At 41.9% G+C, this 22,665-nt stretch overlaps 2 protein-coding genes across 2 annotated transcripts; one reads left to right on the forward strand and one right to left on the reverse strand.

The window, feature by feature from the left end:
* Positions 1 to 604: 604 nt before the first annotated feature.
* On the reverse strand, positions 605 to 15,497 carry eefsec (eukaryotic elongation factor, selenocysteine-tRNA-specific). The gene is made up of 7 exons (XM_049572547.1): positions 14,672 to 15,497; positions 12,400 to 12,607; positions 12,027 to 12,123; positions 10,068 to 10,232; positions 6,762 to 7,406; positions 5,061 to 5,217; positions 605 to 2,097 (listed from the first exon to the last, which is right to left on the reverse strand). The coding sequence occupies exons 1-7, from the start codon at positions 14,973 to 14,975 to the stop codon at positions 1,916 to 1,918; spliced, it is 1,758 nt and encodes a 585-aa protein (XP_049428504.1). The 5' UTR covers positions 14,976 to 15,497; the 3' UTR covers positions 605 to 1,915.
* A 112-nt stretch (positions 15,498 to 15,609) lies between these two features.
* ruvbl1 (RuvB-like AAA ATPase 1) lies at positions 15,610 to 22,642 on the forward strand. Its single transcript, XM_049572559.1, has 11 exons — positions 15,610 to 15,904; positions 17,335 to 17,421; positions 17,520 to 17,652; positions 18,716 to 18,867; positions 19,587 to 19,676; positions 20,354 to 20,503; positions 20,595 to 20,658; positions 20,759 to 20,957; positions 21,054 to 21,156; positions 21,237 to 21,328; positions 22,314 to 22,642. The coding sequence occupies exons 1-11, from the start codon at positions 15,764 to 15,766 to the stop codon at positions 22,471 to 22,473; spliced, it is 1,371 nt and encodes a 456-aa protein (XP_049428516.1). The 5' UTR covers positions 15,610 to 15,763; the 3' UTR covers positions 22,474 to 22,642.
* Positions 22,643 to 22,665: the final 23 nt, after the last annotated feature.

A 22,665-nucleotide genomic window follows, 5' to 3' on the forward strand; every position in this document is an offset into this window, starting at 1 on the left:
GTTTCAAACTGTGCTGCTACAGTAGTAGGTTCACTCCTTATGGATATTAGTTACAGCTGGGTTTGTATATGTATCGAATTGATTCTGGGCAGAGTGTGACATCTGGAAATCTCATTTAAGAAATTATAAGGTAAAATGCGCCCATTATGGTGTACAGTATGGATGACAGCATAACAAACTAACCAGAGAGAAACACTGGCTAGACACGCATTAAAGTTTAGAGTTCAGTGTGCATTTTGTGCAGAGGAACTACAAATAAAATATGTGGGTACAGTATCTGTTTTGACTACTGTACTAAACCATCGTAGGCACTGCATATATGTATATATACCTGTCTCACGATGGTCTAAACCCAGCTCACGTTCCCTGTTAGTAGGTGAACAATCCAATGCATGAAGAGCCGACAGACTGAAGGATCAAAAAGCGATGTTGCTATGAACTTATCTCTGTGATAACTTTTCTGACACCTCCTGCTTAAAACCCCAAAAACTACTACACTCCACACACAGTATACACAACTATAATATTCTTATTGTATGCATTTAGGGCACGACTAACGACAGAAAACAGAATTTCAGAGAAGGATTGCTTTATTTGTCTTTTTGAAAAGATCCATTTTCAGTTCAACTTAAGCAACCTCTGGGATACTTGCTATTCTTGGTGAATTGCAGCTCTACAAACTGCAATTAAAGTACAGTTATATGAAAAAGAAAAATATTGAAATATGGACAAATAATCTGGAAATCACACAACAGCCAGTGAAACCTGAAATATAACATGACCTTTAGCCCAGCAATAGAGCAAGACGCAGACAGTGAGTACAGAGATCTGTTGAAATCTTTGAGGTCAGTAACACTATAATGCTACAGTAGCTCGGGCTGCACAATATATTATATTTCTTTTCTTATTTTTTTTTTAATCGATCACTGTGATGTCAGCTTGAGCTGTAAACACATCACAAAAAAACTGATGTGGCACTCAGGGATTTTTCGAGTCGAAAACTGCACTTTAAAATGTAATTCATTCCTTTTTTATTGGTGGCTTTTGTGTTTAGTTCAATTTGTTTTAAAGATATACTATCCAGGATTGTTGGTTTTGGTTTGTAAACATGCTCACCAGAAAAAGTTAAAGTAAAAGCCAACCCCAGATTCACTCCCAAACACAGAAATTAAGAAGAAAATAAGAAAATACAGACCCAAACACCTCTAGTGGGTCATAAATGATGATTTAGAGGAATTACTTCTGTATGAGTCTACACATTTTTTATTTTTAAGGAAAATCCTGCATAGTATATCTTAAATAAAAGATTGTTGGGAATAATTTCCTTTTTTTTTTTTTAATTCAATAAGCAACTGTATTTTAGAAGTATAATGAAAGCTGCAGAACACTGAATACACTTTAATATCTGTTTATTTATCACAAGTAGTTTTCAAAGTTTATGCACATTTAATATGCATATTGCATATTTTCCAGATATCATGCAGCCCTAATGCTAGCTGATGTGTGTACGCCAATCAAGGCTCCACTGAATTAGAAACATACTGGGAAAAAAAAGTTTGCTGCAAGTCAAAAGAATTGGTTCAGACTGACGTATAAGAACAAAAGTAGTGATTTTTTAAGACAACTCAAATGCATCAGGAACAGAAGAGCGTACTCCGCCCTTGTGATATAGCAAACTGGATTAAGTCCATCTCCATAAAGGGAGATAAAAACAATCAGTGTTTCACATGCGTTCAGCATTCCACAGTCATTGCAATGCAGCAGACTGTCTCCACCAGTGGCTAATAGAAGAGAACGATCAGAGCCCTGATACAGAGGCCAGTATTCCCCTCACCTCAGCACAACCTCTGAAGCTGCCCTCTGTCTTTCTGAAGCGCTGTGACACAATGTCAAGCTGAAGGGCGAGCGACTAATGTCAAGACTGAACCATCTTTTTATGGGGATCAAAGACATACCGCTTGAAATGCAAATGAATGCCAACAGGCTGAGAATCAGTTTTGGGCTCCTCTTCATTTGCTGGTCCACCTTTGCCTCCACCCTTCCCTTTCTTCTTAGAGGTAGAGGATAACAACTGCTTGGTTTCTGAGCTGAGACCCTCTGAAGAAAAGATAAACAGGCAGGTCACATAAAAAGGTTGATTATCTAAAACAGCAATTGTTTAAATAGATCCTCTTGTGTAATAAATCTAGATTATACTGTCCTACACTACATACAGTAGTTAGGTCAACTTAATCATCTCAGTGTGGGTATATCTGATGTTTGATAGAGATCTATTCTTCCCTGTTATGTGTGCAGTAGGTGCTGGAGCCTGTTCAGTGTGCTGACCTCAAGATCAACTGATGCCTTCATCCTCCTGATGTAACTGATGAAAATGTGTAGAGAACCAGGTCTCAGCTGCTCCTGCGTTAGTCTGGCTCATCCTGACACACTTCCTTCACTTTAGGCCTCGTTCTCAGCCACAGCGAGCTGTTTGCTGCAAACGCTGAGCTCCTGCATGCATTACAAATTCTTCTGTGCCATCATATCTACCCCCTTCTCTCTGTATGTGGCTGCTTGTTTGCACAGAAGGTAAGAAATGTTCTGGGTTCACTGCTTTACATGCTGGCTGCCTGACCTCACGTACAACGGCGCCAGCATTCTTCTTGTTATCGTTATGCCAATGTGAGGGTTGTTATGGTTGCAGCGCAGACAGAAATCTCTCTGTGTTATCTACGATCAGCTGAAAATGTCCGTTTACCACCACAGAACACACTCACACGCCCAGACTTAAATGATTTGTGTTCACATATAAGCGACACACAGGAAGTGAATTTTTACACATTTATACTAAAATTTCTAGGTATTTGTTTACAGAAAATATATATAAATATCTACTATATAATAAAAATACTGCACAGGCTTAAAGGGAAATGGGACAGTCACTGAAGCATAAGAATCAAGATAAGTGCATGTGGAGCTTTAATGATATGACTATTGGTGTACTCATCAGACAGGGTCCAAAATCAACACCCAGTGAGCACCAAATATGGGAAGAAACTGGCAACTAACAAAATAGCATTAGTTGCCAAGTTGGAAGCAAGTTTATTTTGGAGGAGCAGCGTAACATCTGGTTTAAAACACTGGGTTTTCTGTGCTTACACCAGATAAGAGTATGACCTAATGATATTGTCGCTATCCCCCTAAATTCATCAACAGAAGACTGTCAAACACACTCAAGCTTCTCAAATGTGCAGATTTGCTGCTTTTCTGTGTGTGTTTAATGTATATTTTGGGGTCAAACTGAACAAGGACTTTGATTGCATCACCTTAGACTTAAGGGAATTTTGATGCACATTCGTGGGCCAAACCCTTCCAGTTGAAGTTACGTACCTAGAAATAATGCAGGTACGAGCGGAAAGAAATGAAAAGCACTGACCAGTGAAGGATGCATGAAAGCAAACACTCCTACACATTTTCATTCACTCTCTTCATCTTAAGAAAAGACAGTAAATGAAAGCAAAAGTCTGTGGAGCAAAAGGCAGTCAACAGAAACTCACAAAACTGAGAAACAGGGCTGCACAATTATGTATTGTTTATTTATTGTCATTGTGATGTCAACTTGCACGATAAAGTTTAACACATCACGAAAGACTGCGATGTTGCTCTCAGGGATTTCATTACTAAGTTGAAAGAGAGTATCAGAAGAAAACGGCATTTTAAAATGTATCTCTCCTTCCTTTTTTGGTTATTGATGCTTTTGTGTTCAGTTCATTGTTCAATTTGTTGCTGAAATGAAATTCAACAAGCAGTTTGTTGTATTTAAGTGTTATACTGACAGCAGCAGAAAGGCAGAACTGAGCACACTTTAAGATTTGTTTATTTATTGCAAGTAATTTTCAACAATGTTATCACATGTTTTCCTCAGATCATGCAGCCCTACGGACAAATAGCGACAAGCCATGCATCACCCAGCAGATCAAGATATATACATAGCTCTGGAGAACATGCGCATTTGTGCCATCATACAAATGTAAAGCTTGCAAAAAAAAGCGTTAAGGCCATGACGTAAAACCTTAGAGTTAAAATGTCAGCAGTAAAAGGATAGTTACACCTAAACCTAATATGACATTGACACTAGTGTATTAGTGTTGTGAAAAATATTGATTTATCAGTACACATTGATTCTGCATATTTGCCTGGTTTGTATACTCATTGTCCTCAGTATTGATAGACTGGTACTAGCTGTACTTTCTCACTCTCTTATTGTTAACATTCACTACAGTCATTCTGCTGATGTCTGCTGCTAACAAAGCAGTCATATGACAGCCTCGTTATATTTATAATTCAATAAAAATGACAAATTTTAAGCCCTCAATTTCCATTTTTTCTCATGGTATTGAAAATGGTACTGGATATTGATATTTTTCAAGGTAACATATCAAATTTTTAAACTCCAGCATCATGATAACACTACAGTGTATTGATAAAGTACGGCAGGAGACCGTATTCAGCTCATGTGGCTGTATCAATTATTTGACCGACCCCTTTTCTTTCCTGCAGAATAGTTCAATCTTTGTCCTAATGCCCGCGGGCAGTCTCAGATGAACACCACTGGATGTTCATTTTATGTTCATGCATGAAGATGTGTGCGTTTAGTATGTCTGAGACTTTTGAGTATGTGAGTGTGAGGCGGTGGAGAGGATGTAGGTGAGGTTCTCTTTCTAAATGTTTTTGTTTTCTCTTCCCTCCCGGTGTGGAGCAGTGGTTTCGGAGCAACAGAAGGTAAAATAAACACAGAACAGACTTCCCCCGGAACACAGGCAATCCCCAGAGGAATCCTGGGAATGTGGCTCAGGATGTCGGGCCTACCACTCTTACCGCATCCTGAAAACTGTCCACAGAGCCACAGCGTCCAGGGAAAGACAGAGAAAGTGCTCTGGTATTGATGAACAGGGAGACTTGTCTATGTTACATTGTTAAAGACCACAGTGAGTTTGATGCGTGTGACTCAGCCTCCATTAAACAGTATCAGTTGTGTGAGTTACTGGTGTGTGTAACTTCTCACCTCAGGTCATCCTTACCTTGTACTCGGATCTTGAACTTCCCGCTCTGTCCAAACCCACCCTCGATAACGCCAGTCTCGCCTGTCGACAGTGTGACCTTCAACCCCACAAAGAGCTGGAGGTTGGTCTCCTTCTTGAACAGGTTGCGGCCAATCACAGTGTAGTCGTCCGTCACCTAAACAAGAGAGAGCTTTATGAGCTGCAGCACAAATGACAGATAAAACGAAAGCACAAAATGTGACACACGTGATTAGAAGTACTTGTTATATGGTGTGCAAGCATGAGATCTAATTATGACTGTGAAAATGTCAGGATGTGTTTTAGTTTGATCTCATTTTTCATCCTCATCCTTTGATTTCTAGATCTTGTGGTGTTGTCGTGACTTCACTCATCGTGGCGGGGTGAGAAAGAAGAGCAGAATCTCTGTCCTCTGCCCTCATCAACTGTACCACTCGCCGTCAGCCACATTCTTCGAGGCTCGTCGCCTGGCTGTCTCGCACTCCCTCTTTCATCCTCCTGCACATTTTATGCTATATTTGTTTGTATTTCTTTCTTATCATCCATCACTAAGTCGATCTAACCCGCCACTAATCTGATAACATGAGGGCACCGCTCTGTCTCCAACTCATCCCCCCCACCGCCAGCTCTTCCTCTCTCTTCTGCCTAACCCTCATTCATTCTTGAACATTTGACCCTGACGTCCCTCAAGCGTGACTGATGCGCTGATAAAAAAAAAATACAGTTACTGTACACGTCCGACAGACCGTATGAATTGTGACTGGACGAGGCCATCATATCTCAACAATGCCAGTAATGTGTTCTTTTACAAAAAGGAATTCTTACGTCTCGAAACATAACTGCCTCTCTCTAGGAGGCAGATGAAGGACACATGTAACGTCACATGACCACGATCTGACCTCTCGCACACGCTGTTCTACTCCTGAGTCAGTGACTGGAGCTGTCAACAGCCTGAGGTGCTAACAGCAGGAAACTAGTTCACACACTTGACCCCTGACCTGAGTCTGACCCTGCAGGAGGGAGCACACAGAGAAACTTCACTGTACAGCGCAGAATGACAAGAGACAAAACACCTTTAGTGCACCCACAGATGAAAATACAAACTGAGGAGTCGCAGGGTGTTGACTTTTTAAAAAAATAACTCAGATGAAGTCAATAAGAAAACAACAGCATATGATGGGATGTGGACGTAATGAACCGGATGACAGAATGTAACATTGTTAACTAGAAAAAAAATCAAAACAGCATGTGTGAGAGAGAGAGAAAGAAGCTGAGCCAGAGAGGAGCGAGGGAACTCACGCAGTCATGTGGGTATTCCTGTGCCTCTCAGGTGTGTCCAAACAGTGCCAGCCTCTGACAGATAGACAGGGCTAGTGGCGTCAGTTGGCCACCCACGCATGCCTCTGTGTCACAGCACATGCGAAGGCATGCATACCCACCATGCCTCAAACACTGATCACCAGGGCTGCATGTGCATGCTTGTTTGTGTGTGCATGTTTGTGACTGTACAATAGGGGTTCTGTCTGAGAGGCACGCTCCAGTGCCACCAGCAATGAGAAACATCCAAAGAAAAATCAGAGCCAGAAGGAGAACAAGGTGATAGAGAGGGCAGAGGAACAAGGACAACACTCAAGGGTACACAGAGAGGATGAAAGTCAGAAAAGGACCATTTTAAATAAATGTGCTGAGTGTCCCACTCACCCTCTCCACCTGTCCCTCCTTGTGTTTTGTCTTGTAGATGCGCAGGCGAGGCAGGGTGGTCTCAGCGTAGCTCTTATCTTCAAATCCCTGGAGCAGACGGCCTTGAAAGGCCAACCGGCATGCATTGGCGTGGATGTCTGTGTCCAGCTTGGAACCAATCACCAGGCAGAGTGAGGGGCACGTGACTGGTCGTTCAAACTCCAACAAGGCCCACTGCTCTGGGTCAGGTCCTGGACTCGCCTCCCCCTGACCAGTGACATATTCATCCTGGTAGAAGTACTCCCTCTCGAAGGTGAAGGGTGTGTCCAGCGAGCAGGGCTGTGATGGAGGTGGTTTAGCGTCTGAGGGGAGCTCTGAGGCACCCACCGGTGGCAGGCCAAAGAAGGTAACCCTCGCCATGACCGTCTCATGACCAACAGTGATGTGGAACTTGGCACGGGTGGCAAGAGAGCCCTTGAAGTAGCCTATCTTCCTCACAGAGATGACAGCTGCATAGAGGGTGCGCAAGGACCCTGGGGTGCACACCACACCCCGCTCTAACAGTTTGGGGTCAAATTGTGTCACGCACACACCCACACGATCCCCCTGCATGGCCCCGGACACTGGCTTCCGAAACATCTGCACCGACTTTATCTTCTTGGTCACCTGACGGCAGAGACACAATAAATAACACAGGTCTCAAAAATCGAATTCATACATTTTTCAATTTAGTAAAATAAGTTAAATGAATAGTTTTGGAAAGTATGCAAATTCACAGTGTGTTTAAAAAAGTTGAGAGCTCATCATGCTTTATCCATGCATGTGTTTTTTGTCGTTTTACTATTTTCAAAATTTTCTTAACTTAAAATTTATGACTAAAATTTAGAAACATGATATGAACCACAGAAAAAATATCAGATATTATCTCCACAGAACAAAGATGTTTTATAATATATTGCAGGGAAAAGGCCCTACAGAGGACTTTTTTGTTGATAAAATATGCACATACTTAAGTACATGGTTCATTATGCACAACTTGCAGTTTAAGCTTCTTCTTTTAAAAGATAACAGTATTATTTGTCAAAATATTACTCTTGCCCATTAATGGTAATGGTAAAGACCACTGATGATTAAATACAGTACAGGCCAAAAGTTTGGACACACCTTCTCATTCAATGCGTTTTCTTTATTTTCATGACTATTTACATTGTAGATTCTCACTGAAGGCATCAAAACTATGAATGAACACATGTGGAGTTATGTACTTAACAAAAAAAGGTGAAATAACTGAAAACATGTTTTATATTCTAGTTTCTTCAAAATAGCCACCCTTTGCTCTGATTACTGCTTTGCACACTCTTGGCATTCTCTCCATGAGCTTCAAGAGGTAGTCACCTGAAATGGTTTCCACTTCACAGGTGTGCCTTATCAGGGTTAATTAGTGGAATTTCTTGCTTTATCAATGGGGTTGGGACCATCACTTGTGTTGTGCAGAAGTCAGGTTAATACACAGCCGACAGCTGACAGCCTTATTGGACAACTGTTAAAATTCATATTATGGCAAGAACCAATCAGCTACAATGAAACTGGCACACATGAGGACCGACCCAGGAAAGGAAGACCAAGAGTCACCTCTGCTTCTGAGGATAAGTTCATCCGAGTCACCAGCCTCAGAAATCGCAAGTTAACAGCAGCTCAGATCAGAGACCAGATGAATGCCACACAGAGTTCTAGCAGCAGACCCATCTCTAGAACAACTGTTAAGAGGAGACTGCGCGAATCAGGCCTTCATGGTCAAATAGCTGCTAGGAAACCACTGCTAAGGAGAGGCAACAAGCAGAAGAGATTTGTTTGGGCCAAGAAACACAAGGAATGGACATTAGACCAGTGGAAATCTGTGCTTTGGTCTGATGAGTCCAAATTTGAGATCTTTGGTTCCAACCGCCGTGTCTTTGTGAGACGCAGAAAAGGTGAACGGATGGATTCCACATGCCTGGTTCCCACTGTGAAGCATGGAGGAGGAGGTGTGATGGTGTGGGGGTGTTTTGCTGGTGACACTGTTGGGGATTTATTCAAAATTGAAGGCACACTGAACCAGCATGGCTACCACAGCATCCTGCAGCGACATGCCATCCCATCCGGTTTGCGTTTAGTTGGAGCGATCATTTATTTTTCAACAGGACAATGACCCCAAACACACCTCCAGGCTGTGTAAGGGCTATTTGACCAAGAAGGAGAGTGATGGAGTGCTGCGGCAGATGACCTGGCCTCCACAGTCACTGGACCTGAACCCAATCGAGATGGTTTGGGGTGAGCTGGACCACAGAGTGAAGGCAAAGGGGCCAACAAGTGCTAAACACCTCTGGGAACTCCTTCAAGACTGTTGGAAAACCATTTCAGGTGACTACCTCTTGAAGCTCATGGAGAGAATGCCAAGAGTGTGCAAAGCAGTAATCAGAGCAAAGGGTGGCTATTTTGAAGAAACTAGAATATAAAACATGTTTTCAGTTATTTCACCTTTTTTTGTTAAGTACATAACTCCACATGTGTTCATTCATAGTTTTGATGCCTTCAGTGAGAATCTACAATGTAAATAGTCATGAAAATAAAGAAAACGCATTGAATGAGAAGGTGTGTCCAAACTTTTGGCCTGTACTGTATATACACATACTGAGGCTTTTAAAAGTCTCTGCCAAGTACTGTATGTTATTTTTGAGAGAAAAGATAATATTTGGCAACAAAACATGACAATTTGGATACGTTTTTAAATACTATCAAGCTTTGATAAAAACTTAATTATAGCTAATGATGTGCTTTGTTTTTTTAACTATAAATCTCCAAACAAATCACAAGTATACAAATGACCAATTAAAAGATATCTATCTCACTACCTGTCCATCTAACTCATCTGTGATTGTGGGATCTGGTACACCACAATGTTTCTGCGGTTGTTTTTGTTGTTTGTTAAACGCTGACCAAATCAACAGTAGTGGCACCAATCAAGGCTCCGTAATGACTGTTTATTTGGCCATTTGCTGCCACCGAGAGGAGAAAATGAAAACTGCAGACAAAACTGCTGAGCCTGGCTGAATACGTGCATCTGGTCTAAATTACTGAACTCCTGTGCTGCCAGTCCACCCCCAGTTCCCTCATCCTTCCCACACATTAAACTGAAATATCCTCTGCACCCACTCGGACATCCCTCCCTCTGTCTGCCCGCTTCCAGTCAACTTCTGAACTTCCGAATCTCTGTGGTTCCTTTAAAAGAATTTCCAGCTCTTAGGTATGTTCCCTGCTTGTAAATATCAGAGATTTAGAATACCGTACCTTTAGCGCAGGGATTTCCACAGTGTCATTGATGGCCAGCGACCCCTGCAGGATGGTTCCAGTCATAACTGTTCCCTGACCGCGGATGGAGAAACAATGGTCCACAGCCATCAGGAGGTCACCTGCGGGGTCTCTCTGTGGGAGGTACGTCTGTTTCTTCAAAAGCTGAGACAGACAATCAAAAGGGCAAGAAAGCAACACATTTATTTACTCACACAAAAGATAACTGCTGTCATAATACTGCAAGGTCACGAATACACAAAATAGATAAAAAAGAGGGACTAATTAGATCCATATCTTGCTGGTGCTAAGTCTGACCGTGTGGCAGCCTCACAAACACTGCCTAACACACACACTGACTCTGGTGTTATAAGTGCTGAGAGTCGTACTGAGGCTTTTCACACCCCAGGAAAAAATATAACCTCTTCAAATGCAGCATACTGTGTCATGAGAGCTTGACAAGAGAGAAATTACAAAGTTATGTTTGCTGGACCAACTTCTTCAGCTGTTCTTCCCCCAGATTTTTCATTGTAAGCTTTTCTAATAACATTATCCAGTTGAATGGATTTTTGAGCAGTGTACCAATGCTATTTTCAGCAAACACTTTATCTGTATTAGCCATAGTTGCTACTAGCTGGTCAAACAAGCTGGTAGGCAGCGGTCAAGTAGCCTTCGAGCTACTGCAGTGTTGCCAGGATGGTTTAAAAACATTATTATTAGCCAGAAATAATGTGAATGTTGGAAAAAAAAATTCAAATTCACAATAGCTGAGACCATGTACAAGCATACATACACATGTTCATGCATTCTCACACACACACACACACACACACACACACACACACACACAACGTCACAAACAATTGTCACTCGCCCAATGATGCATTTCTCAGAAAAGTGGTTCAGGGCATGGCAAAATGGTGTGTATGTGTATGTCTGCCTCTCTGTGTGTGTATCTACAAAGTCTGGTCATGTTACATGAATCCATTCAGAAGTTGTGCACTTATATGCACCCCCACCCCAATCCCCCCTCAGCCAACTGCCACACACCATGACACATACACACCGTGTGACCTCCGTGCCAAATTTCATCCTCCTAGGGCAAAAACTGTGGCTGCCAAAGGGTGAGGAAATGTTTGTGGACCAACAGCACAGCTAAAAATGAAAAAATCTTCCACACTGTGACAAACCAGTCCAAAATTTTGTCAACCCTCAAGCTAATTTTTTTTTTTTTTTTTTTTTTTTACCAAAATAATGCATCCTAAATCTGCCTAACTGGGTGGAAAATCATAATTCCACAGGGAAAAGTATGCCCTTAAACAAAGACTGAAGGCAGTACTTTTTCATTACTCATCACACATGTCTGTTATGATGTAAGATTTATTTTAGAGTAGCAACTGAAGAACTTTAAATACACACAACACTACAATACGGCTAAAATATGTATCTCACCATTGGAATTGCAGGAGGGGCATTGCCCGAGTATCCTTAATAATAGACCACACACCACTGGCTTGAAGTGTGTGTTTATGTACAACACAAAGGATTATATGATGTTGTCATGTTAAAAGATTTTTTATCTTTTTATATATAGAGATCTGTCATAAATGTCTACAAATATGTCTTAAATATGTTTGTATTTCTGAACTCATGCTTCTCCTGAATTCTTTGAATCATTATCTGCTCTGAGATAAACCACTTTCATTTTTTGTAGCACATCAAACAAGTAATACAGATTAATTAACAGCGTTCCAGTAACAACGGCCAATTTCACCCATTATCTGATGGACTTTGTTGTCTGAACAAAGACAGTATTCTGTTGTTAGTTTCAGTTGTGTGGTGAGTCAACTTGAACAATGTCAGCTGACTAACAGCACTTGTCCATAAGTGAGAGCTTATGTGCTCTTTTGAGCTAAATTAGTAACAATGGAGGGGGACCAGTGTGTTTCCGGACTTTACCTCTATTAACTCTGGCACTCCATGTGGCTCCTCTGTGTCAGGAGCCTCCGGGCCCCCAGGCTTCGCTGCCACAGCAATCACTGGACATTCCTTAAATCTGGCCGACAGAAAAAAAACAGTCATACTGGAATCACTCCATGCTTTGATGTTGGAGTAATGATTAAAGTTACTCTGAATAAAAAACAAGTGGGTCTGACAGACAGACTGCTGGAATGCAGTGGGGGAGACAGAATGTGTAATGAATGAGGAAGTTTGACGAGAGATTCAACCCCGAGCCACTGGGAGAATACTGGATGCCCTAACCCACTTAGCAGTCTGGGCCCACATTTCCACATTTTCCTGATTGATACTTTTACTTGTAATAAATGCAGACCTGGTGTTCTCCAGAGTTTTGTGCAGCCTCTTGGTCATTTTCTCAATGGCACTCTGTCTCTTGTTGGGCGGCAGTAGGTCAGTTTTGTTCAGGACGACCACCATGCGAGGGCAGGTCAGCTCTCCTATCAGCAGACACTCTGCAGTTTGAGTCTGCACCCCTTTCACCACATCCACCACCAGCATCATCAGGTCAATGATTTGAGCACCTAGAGAAGGCAGATAACGCAAAATATATCTTATTGACAAGAAAAGCAGCAAGCTAAAAGCACAAACAATATTTAATACAGATACCCAAAAATAACAGTAGAACAAGAAGAGAAATTAGAGGAGGGGTGCACAAAGGCAAAGAGAGAGTAAAAGGCTAGAGGGTTGAAACCAGAGCTGCAGCTCACTTGGTTGTCTTTCCTTTCCCTCTTTTCTCTCCTGACTTTGGCAGTCTCTCTTTCCTGTGTTCCCCTCTTTTCTCTCCTTCTATTTGGCTCCCTCTCTTTCCTGTGCTCTCCCCACTTGGGACAGGAGGGGAAGTTTAAAACATACCCCAATCCCAACACTTTCCTTCCTCCCTAATCTACAGCATGTGCCACTCCACTGGCTTATAGATTTCATTTTGGCTACACAACACAGTAGCATTCAGTGTTTGAGTGCCTCTAACCTGCCGCCCTGATGCAAGGTCATCACTTCTACCAAAGTCTGTGTATCTCACATTTTTAAAAACAGTCCTGGTTTTTCATTTGTGTGACAAATTGTTAGGACTAAAAGAGAATGTGGATAATAGAGACAGCGCCCCTCTGAGTCCTTATTATTTGCTCTGGACACCACTGCAGTTATTTCTCCTCATACTCCCAACTATCCAAGGCAATATGACTTTACCAGTGTAGCTGATTGCAGAGAAAAGGCGCCCTCTGCTGGATAACATAAATATGTGTGATAACGATGAGGATGTGTATAAGCAGCATCCTACTGTGACCATGACTGCAGTATTCAGACAGCAGTATAGTGTATCATCTTATTTTCTGCTGTGATATGTTACTGACACACTGGTACTAATATTATAGTACATTCTACTTTGATATTGTTATAAATACACAGTGGCACCAAGTAGTATTAGTGTTTGCATCAATATGTTAAGCTATATAATGGTAGAAGAGCTGCAACAATTCATGGATTAATCAGTTAAGTTGATAATTAATCACTTTAGGTAGTGTTTTTTTTAAAGAACAAAATCAAATTTCTCTGATTCCAGCTTCTTAAATGTAAATATTTTCTGGTTTCTTTACTCCTCTAAGACAGCAAATTGAATATATTTGGGTTGTGGACACCACAATACATTAAAGGACGTCATCTTGGGCTTTGGGAAAAACTGACTGACATTTTGCACCACTGTCTGGCATTTTATAGACCAAATAACTAATCAAATAATCCTGAAAATATTCAACAAATCAGTTGCCAATGAAAATAACTGTTAGTTGCAACCCTAAATGGTAGTTTTCCCCCTTTTTGCTACCTGATTCAAGTTGCTTAAAATCAAATGGCATGAACAGGGGACTTTATCCCTGGACCTTCAGATAAAAAGTGAGACACTCAGCTGACTGCTCTGCTTTTTTGGCAGTTGCGCAATTTTCCAATCTATGGCTGTTTTACATTTGGATGATGATGTGTGCCTGTAAATAAGGTTAAGAGACTCCATGCACTTTGGTGTCAGAGTCCTGGTATAATGCACACTATCAAACTGTCATGGCTTAATGAGACACTTGAATGAAATTGGATAATTATTAGCCTTATCAGCAGCACCTGTGCTTTCAGACTATGACAAGTCAGAAAGTCTGCTGTGATAAAGGCCAATTTAAGAGGACGTTTTTATCTTCGGTTGTACACACATAGCTGGCAAGGTTTTTTTTGTATGTATTGCTAAATTTAATGCAATCTTATTCAACAGCCCTGCAGTAAATCCTAGCTTTGTGAAGGCTATGAAGTTCACTATAGTGAAAATTATTTCTAATATTTAGTCTTGTAATACAAACTGCAGCTTCTAAAATGACCACACTGCAAATGAACACCTCATAAAACAATTTAATGAACTGGCTGTTGTGTTGGGCTGTATGCCTGTACCTAATACACTGGCAACTGAGTGAAGTTGGTAAGGCATGGCTGCTGTCGCCTGTATATAGGTCAGCTGACCCTGACTGTATCCCATGTGTGTACCACCCTTTCATTCACTGTCATCAGCGACACTGTAGCACCATGACTTCTAGAGAATTCAGAGAGCTCACCCCCGATGATAGTCCGAATAAGAGAGGCATGTCCCGGACAATCCACCAGGGTGAACTGCAAGTTGTCATACTGCTGCTGGCCTCCACTGTCCCGCAGATGATCCGGAAGATCCACCGTGAAGGAGGAGAAGCCGAGGTCCAGCGTGATGCCTCTCTCACGGGACTGCGGGTTCTTGTCGAAGGCAGCGGTGGAGGCGGTGCTGCTCAGCGCCCTGGCGAGCGACGTCTTCCCGCTGTCGACATGTCCAAGCACCCCGATATTGAAGTTCAACGTCTTGGTGCGACTGTCAGTAGACTCTGACATTTTGATAGTTAAATGTAATGCACGTTACTCGGAGCTGGACCTTGAACTCAACTTCAACGGAAGCATTAAACGGCGGTATTAACTGCCCACAGTCTTTCCGTTCGTTGCTTTTTAACCCCGAAACACCTTCAACAACAAGCTACTTTATTTGGTTTGGGACTTACAAAACAAATACAGTTATAAATGAGACTTTAACGTTACTTTAGCATGAAAACAGTTGAGAGAAACGTCATCCTTGCTGTCAGTGCAGTCCATCCTCAGGACAACATGGTAAAGCGGAACGTGTTTTAGCAGCTAACAAAAGTAAAAAGGGGAAAACTGACCTGACATAACCGCTCTTTGACTAAAATGTATCTATAAAGCGTCGATGAGACGATTAAAACCCTTCAGCTTTTAAGTTCCGTATTCATATGAGACTCTGGTGTTCACTTTGACAAGTTTCTAGCAGTTTCTACTACGACAAAGCAACTGAAACACAACCGGAAATGAATACTCTCATGGGCGGGGTTTTGAGTGTTTCAAATTATTGACAGAAACTCTATCCAATCAATGCGTCACATCAGTCGACAGGGTCCAATAGTTTTTTAGCTAGTTCAAATGGGCGGGGCTCAAGGGTATCACTTCCGCTGATTTTCCCTAGTTACCCACATGGAAACCGATTTCCCTGTGTTTTGAGTTTCGGCGCCGACTGCGGCGGTGAGAAGTTATCTGAGGCACAAGAGGCATTTTCCTCACCGTAAACGCGCCTTGTAGTTTTTACATCACACATTTGTAAAGTAACAGTAACTATGAAGATCGAGGAGGTAAAAAGCACCACGAAAACTCAGCGGATCGCCTCTCACAGTCATGTCAAAGGACTCGGGCTAGATGAGGCCGGGAATGCTAAACAGTCAGCATGTGGTCTAGTCGGTCAGGAAGCTGCAAGAGAGGTAATATTCATGTTTCACTGCACTTATGTTGTTCTTGTACGGTGTCGAGGGGTGACTTCTGAGAGCTGAGGATTTTTCGCAGGCATTATTTTACTCATTGTAGACGGTCAGGTGCACCTACAAGCTAGCTCCGTTAGCACTGTGGTGTCGCTGTTTCATACTCAGGTCAGAGGTGAGCTAACGGGAAAGTCAGCCCTCAAATCACATTCATTCATATTCTTTTTTTGTAATATTTTATTTAAAACGTTTGATTTGTAAATTAGAAGTTAACTAGACCAAATGTATTGGTAGATGTAGAAAAAAAAAGTAGATCTGCATGGTGTTTCTTTCTCCAGTATATGGATATGTTCTCAGTCTAGTGTAGAACCTGTCATTCATATAAAATCAATCAAGATGTAAAGATGGAATCTTAAACTAAAAGTAAATGTGTCCACACACAGACAATGGACCAGCTTCAAAAAGTCAACAGATTTTGTCTTTGACTTTTATTCATGATGCTCTGATTTCCAGACTAAGGAAACACTTGACTGTTTGAGGGATACAATACCGACTAAAATGTAGTTACACAGATGGACAGATTAACAGATTGGATAGGGGTTAAATTGCATTATGGGACATTGCAGACACCTGGGGACATATTTACCCAAAGCCATCACATCTGCTTTAATTATTAAATGAATTGCCAACTAATTTGATAATTGATTAATAGGTTTGTTTGATCTTTTAAGAAAGAAAGGGTCAAACCTCTGATTCCAGCTTCAAAAACATGAATATTTTCTGGTTTCTCTGCTTCCCTATGATAGTAAACTGAGTATCTTTGGGTTGTGGACATAAGACATTGGAGGGGGTAAATTTGGACTGATCAAGGTTTTCATCATTATCTGAGTTTTAATAGACTAATCAGCTAATTAATTAATTGAGAAAATAATAGACAGATTAATCAACAATGAAAATAATCACTAGTTGTAGCCCTATCCCACAAATAGCTACTTGTATTGCAGTTAAAAGTCCAGTGTGTAGGACTTAATACAAGTTTGCAGATTGAAACCAACTGAATACACCTTCACTTGGCCCTCCCTTTCCAAGCATGTCAGTAAATCTACAGTGGCCTATGGGTAATGTAAAAACACTCTCTGGTGCCAGTTTTTGTTTTGTCAGGGCTTCTGTAGAAACATGGTGGAGCAATTTGGCAGAAAGCTTGGGTGAGGACCCACTCCCTGTGTAGATATAGTCAGCTCATTCTAAGCTAAAGAAAACACAATGATGGGTAGTTTCATGGGATGATACACTAAATAAAAACATAGTTATGAATATTATATTTAGTTTCTGCTAGTAGATCCCCCTAAATCCTATAAACTGGTCCTTTAAATCCTGTTGACATTTTACCAGTATATGTCAGTATATAATCGTACTATTTTTTCACTCTCTAGGCTTGTGGCATCATAGTCGAGCTGATCCGCTCAAAGAAGATGGCAGGAAGGGCAGTGTTACTGGCAGGGCCACCTGGTACAGGAAAGGTAAGTGTTCATTCACTCACAAGATAGTGGTAAAACTTACTTGAACGTGGCCACCGTGTTTGCTGCAGATTGTGACTCTTTTCTACATGTTCCTCCAGACTGCCCTGGCCTTGGCTGTAGCACAGGAGCTGGGAAACAAGGTGCCTTTCTGCCCCATGGTTGGCAGTGAAGTCTACTCATCTGAGATTAAAAAAACAGAAGTGTTGATGGAGAACTTCAGAAGGGCCATTGGTGAGTGTCACCTAAATATGATTTGGCTTCTTGGCCATAGTTCTGCTCGCAAAACAATTCACTGTATCTCAGACAGTTGTAAAACTGTCATGACTGGGTACACACAAGTGCCATTGTTAAATACTGCCAAACAGTTAATTCAAAAGGAAAGTAACACCAAGAGAAAGCAAATATTAAAATGGTGGAAAATGCAGATTTAAAAAAAAAAAATCACATCACCAGACTTTCTACTGAGAAGTTATAAAGAAAAAAGGTCTCAGTGAAAAACACAGCAAGGTCTGTAGATTATCCTGACTGAAAATTACATTGTTTCTTGAAAAAAACACGAAACCACATCCGTCCACTTCAGTTGTGTCAGGTCAGACTAGATACCGCTCGAGCTAAATCAGAAGAATAAACAATTTTAGTTTCTTTGCCCTTGGTGTAAAAGGACCTTATGTGTTCACAAACTCCCTCAGTGAGGAGTCCTTGAGCAGGAAGAGTGAGGTGTCCTGCACGCACTGTTCTCATGAGCTGAAAGGCAACACTTGACAGCGGATTCATGTGAATGATGTTGAGAAGGAAGAAAGGCTGGAGAGGGGGAAGGGGTTTGCCTGACTGCTGATGGCACCTGTCACAGAGAAGGAAGTGGAGCTTAGGTAGAGGGAGAGGTGGTCATCAGCACCTTGCTCCTCCCCTAGAACAGGATCCCTGGGTGGGAGGGGGGGGGGGGGGGGGTGGTGTTTCATTTTGAAGCTGTCATCACTCTGCCGATAAGAGCGAGCAGTGACAGACAGTCCCTGCCTTAAGCTTTGCTGTCTGACCCTCGCCACAGCGGATCAGCCACCTGCGTGCTGCTCATACTCGCTGCCACCGGCCGCATGAAAGAGGAACAGGAGTGTGATCATGTTACACAAGACGATGGCCAGACATTTCATGGGCACGAGCACACGTGTTCCCCCTCTGTAATAAAACGCATTGTTCAGTAGACTGAAGGATGTGGCGGCTTAGTTGATACAGGAATATAAAGGCCCGATTGAGTTCTCACTCTGCACTGTGTGACTGTAATGTCGCCCACATTCAGGACTGCGTATCAAAGAAACAAAGGAGGTGTATGAAGGGGAGGTGACAGAGCTGACTCCCTGTGAGACGGAGAATCCAATGGGTGGCTACGGAAAAACCATCAGCCACGTCATCATCGGTCTGAAGACGGGCAAAGGCACGAAGCAGCTCAAGGTCAGACTGAGAGCCAGAATCTTTTTTTTTTCTATCCATCTATCCTATTTGGTTTATACTTGTCCTACTGCTGCTTGCAAAGCATCATGAGCTACGTTGCACGTATAACAGTAAATGAATTGATGGGAACTGTGGTAGTTTACGAAGAATCAACTCCTGAAGGTACTTTGCATATCTAGAATATTTATATGGTTCTCTTTACAAAAAGAAATCATTGGTATCTTGGATCCTGGTTGAATGGCTGCACTAGTGATTATTTTCATTGTCAATTATTTTCTAAATGGGTTAATAATTTGGTCTATAAAAATTCAGAAAATGGTGAAAAATGCTGATCAGTGTTCCCCAACACGCAAGATCACATTCTCAAATGTCTTGCTTTGTCCCCAATTCAAAGATATTCACTTAACTGTCATAGAGGAGTAAAGAAACCAGAAAAATCATATTTAAGAAGCTGGAATCAGAGAATGTTTGCTTTTTTCCCTTTAAAATATTATTATATCTGATTAATTCATTATCAAATTAATTGGCAATTACTTTAATAGTTAACTAATCTGTCACGTGATTAATCGTTGCAGCTCTTGTCGAGATGTGATTTCTTTTCTTTTTACTGGCAAAACTCTTCAGATGTTCAAGTCTCAAGTATAATGTGCTGCGATAACACTGATGAATAAGGTTAGGACAAGTATCTAACTCAAAAATCTCTTGTCTTGTTTCCTCAGCTGGACCCCAGTATTTATGAGAGTCTACAGAAAGAGCGTGTGGAAGTGGGAGATGTCATCTACATTGAAGCCAACAGTGGAGCTGTGAAGGTATCACTATATTACTCTCATGTGTTACTCCCTTACAGCTGTCACAAATTATGATCCGCCTATCAGAGCAGAGAAAGATGTACATACTGGACTTTAATCCACCAAATAGTTTGAAATATTTTAAATAGAAAGCCTAAGAAGTATTTGGTTCGACCAAAGTTCAGGGATCTCTGTCTGTCCTGTCCTCTTCAGTCCTTCATGATGGCGTTCTTTCATCTCTTTCAGCTCTGCTGCATTTCTACTGTGCCCTGGAATGAGCCTCTCTCATTCCTGCAGCTCTCTTTATCTCTCCATCTCCCACAATGCCTCTTTTCCAGCAGTGGGGCTTGTGGCCTGTGTTGACAGGCCACAATGACGGTTCCTTTAATCGGCGCAGGTGGGCCAGGGTCGTGGGTCGGCTCAAGTCAGAGACCTGGAGGAGGGCTGGACGACACATTTGTTAATGCTGACAGCCTCATTATGACCTGCCCTCTGAAACTCTTTCATCCCTCAGCCACATGCCCTCCTCTCTGCGATGGGCTGGCACTGGGTTCAATCATACACCTGCTCTCCCTCCTCCCCTCCTGCTTTGTCTTTTGTTTCACTGTGTTCCAGAGCAACGAGAGATTTTTGTTTAATGCTGGGTGCATATTTAAATGATTCTTATATTAACAGTTTGGTGTGCTGTGTCTTTGCAGAGACAAGGTCGCTGCGACACTTTTGCTACAGAGTTTGACCTGGAGGCAGAGGAGTATGTGCCGCTGCCCAAAGGTGATGTCCACAAAAAGAAGGAGATAGTCCAAGACGTCACACTGCATGACCTGGATGTTGCCAATGCCAGACCCCAGGTATATAACTAGCTGCAAATGTCCTGTAAATGAATATCTTTCAAAATAGATTGCCAGTGTGTAGAATAATTTGCTCATTTTTTGATCTCAGGGAGGCCAGGACATTCTCTCCATGATGGGACAACTGATGAAGCCCAAAAAGACAGAAATCACAGGTAGAGAAAATGTGACAACTTCCCAGCTCACATCACCACCTGCCTTCAGCACTATGTGGCTTTTATTGTTCATCCATCCTTATTTTTTCACCTAATTTAGATAAGCTGCGTGCTGAGATCAACAAAGTGGTGAACCGCTACATTGACCAAGGCGTAGCTGAGCTCGTACCCGGTGTGCTGTTTGTGGATGAGGTGCACATGCTGGATATCGAATGCTTCACATATCTCCATCGAGCACTCGAGAGCACCATCGCCCCCATCGTTGTGTTCGCCTCCAACAGGGGAAACTGTTTAATCAGGTAAAAAAAAAAAAAAAAAAAAAAAGTCAAAATTCACCGGAGAGGAGCAGTTTTCTCACTAAGATGTTTTATTGACAATCACTTTTTGCTCACCAGGGGGACAGAGGACATCAGTTCTCCACACGGGATCCCTCTGGACTTGCTGGACAGAGTCATGATAATCCGCACCATGTTGTACACACCACAGGAGATGAAGCAGGTGAGTCTTAGCACCAAAGTAGCTGTGTGTGTGATGTGTGCCATCTGTGCAGGTGTCACTAATGACTTTGTGGTTTGCAGATCATCAAGATTCGTGCTCAGACTGAGGGGATCAATATCAGCGAGGAAGCTCTTACACACCTGGCAGAGATCGGCACCAAGACAACGCTTAGGTAAGATTAAACATTGTGAATCACTGACCACAAAATATTCCAGTTTTTGCCCTTATTCTGAAAAAGACAATTTTTCAATCTGTTTACATGGCTAATAATGACTAAAATGACCATTCCACTCACATACCAGTTTATATACAGCCGTGCAGACTCAGATTAGCGTGCCCTAACGTTGTTTATCACGTCAGTATACATTTTAAAAAGTGGAATAGCCGAGGAGGACACTTGTGCCATTTCTGGAGTTTTCCATCGATGGCTGACATGTTTGGCATTTCAAACACAGCCTTCCTCTTCCTTCAGCCACCTTCTTGAAAAAGTTGGCATTGCTATATTTTTGCATAGCCAAAGACCACTTGATGTCCAACTTTTCCGTAATGTCCAAAAGTAGGTGTGTTTTTTTCTTGGGATGAGAAATGTTGGCTTTTCTTTAGGGCATGCACTTCTACCCTACAGCCTTGCAAACTGTTGGCTAGTTGTTTTTTGTTCAAAGCATCCATGGCAACGCACAGAGCTGACTGTAAACAGGCAGGAGGTCATGCGATGCAAACTGCTGTAAAACCCTGATTGAGATTCATAGTCCAAATGCAAAGAATGATCCTAAAACCATAATAATACCAACATATCCCACACCCTGAATGGAAAATGCTACAATTTGAAAAAAAGGCTGTTGTCATATTGGGAACAATGATGGAATATTAGTGAGCATGTAAATGCCGTCACTGAATAAAGTCAAGGAAGAAGCAGCTGTACATTAAGTGTCCACAGTGGTCCAGTTTGTCCATAGATACAGTTTTTAACACCTGAACAACAATGTCATTATCACAAAATATCATCTATTTAAGGTAAACTTTCAAAAGGAAATGTACAGTGAACAGAAATATAATTAGGACCTGCAGCTCCTCTTACTCTGCTCTATATTGTAAATTGCTTCATACTGTATACGTGTGAGTTTACAGAGTGTCTCCTACTTCCTGTTTCCTCTCAGGTACGCCGTACAGCTGCTGACACCAGCCAGCCTGCTGGGCCGCGTTCAGGGAAAAGAGAGCGTGGAGAGGGAGCAGGTAGAGGAAATCAACGAGCTGTTCTACGACGCCAAGTCCTCTGCCAAAATCCTCCAAGATCAGCATCATAAGTTTATGAAATAAAACTTTTCCACTAGATTTCCACTTTTGTCTGTCTCAACTCGCAGAGCTGGTGTTCTCAGCCAGCTGTTACATGGTTCACTTTGATTCTCCATCATTTCTATATGCTTTATTTGCATATTTTCATCTTTACCCTCTGCACCACAGCTCGTTGTGGTGTTCCTCCCCTTTATCTACTGTAGTAGTTTTGTTCTA

The sequence above is a fragment of the Epinephelus fuscoguttatus genome, linkage group LG1 (assembly GCF_011397635.1).
Source record: "Epinephelus fuscoguttatus linkage group LG1, E.fuscoguttatus.final_Chr_v1".
NCBI classification, from domain to species: Eukaryota; Metazoa; Chordata; class Actinopteri; order Perciformes; family Serranidae; genus Epinephelus; species Epinephelus fuscoguttatus.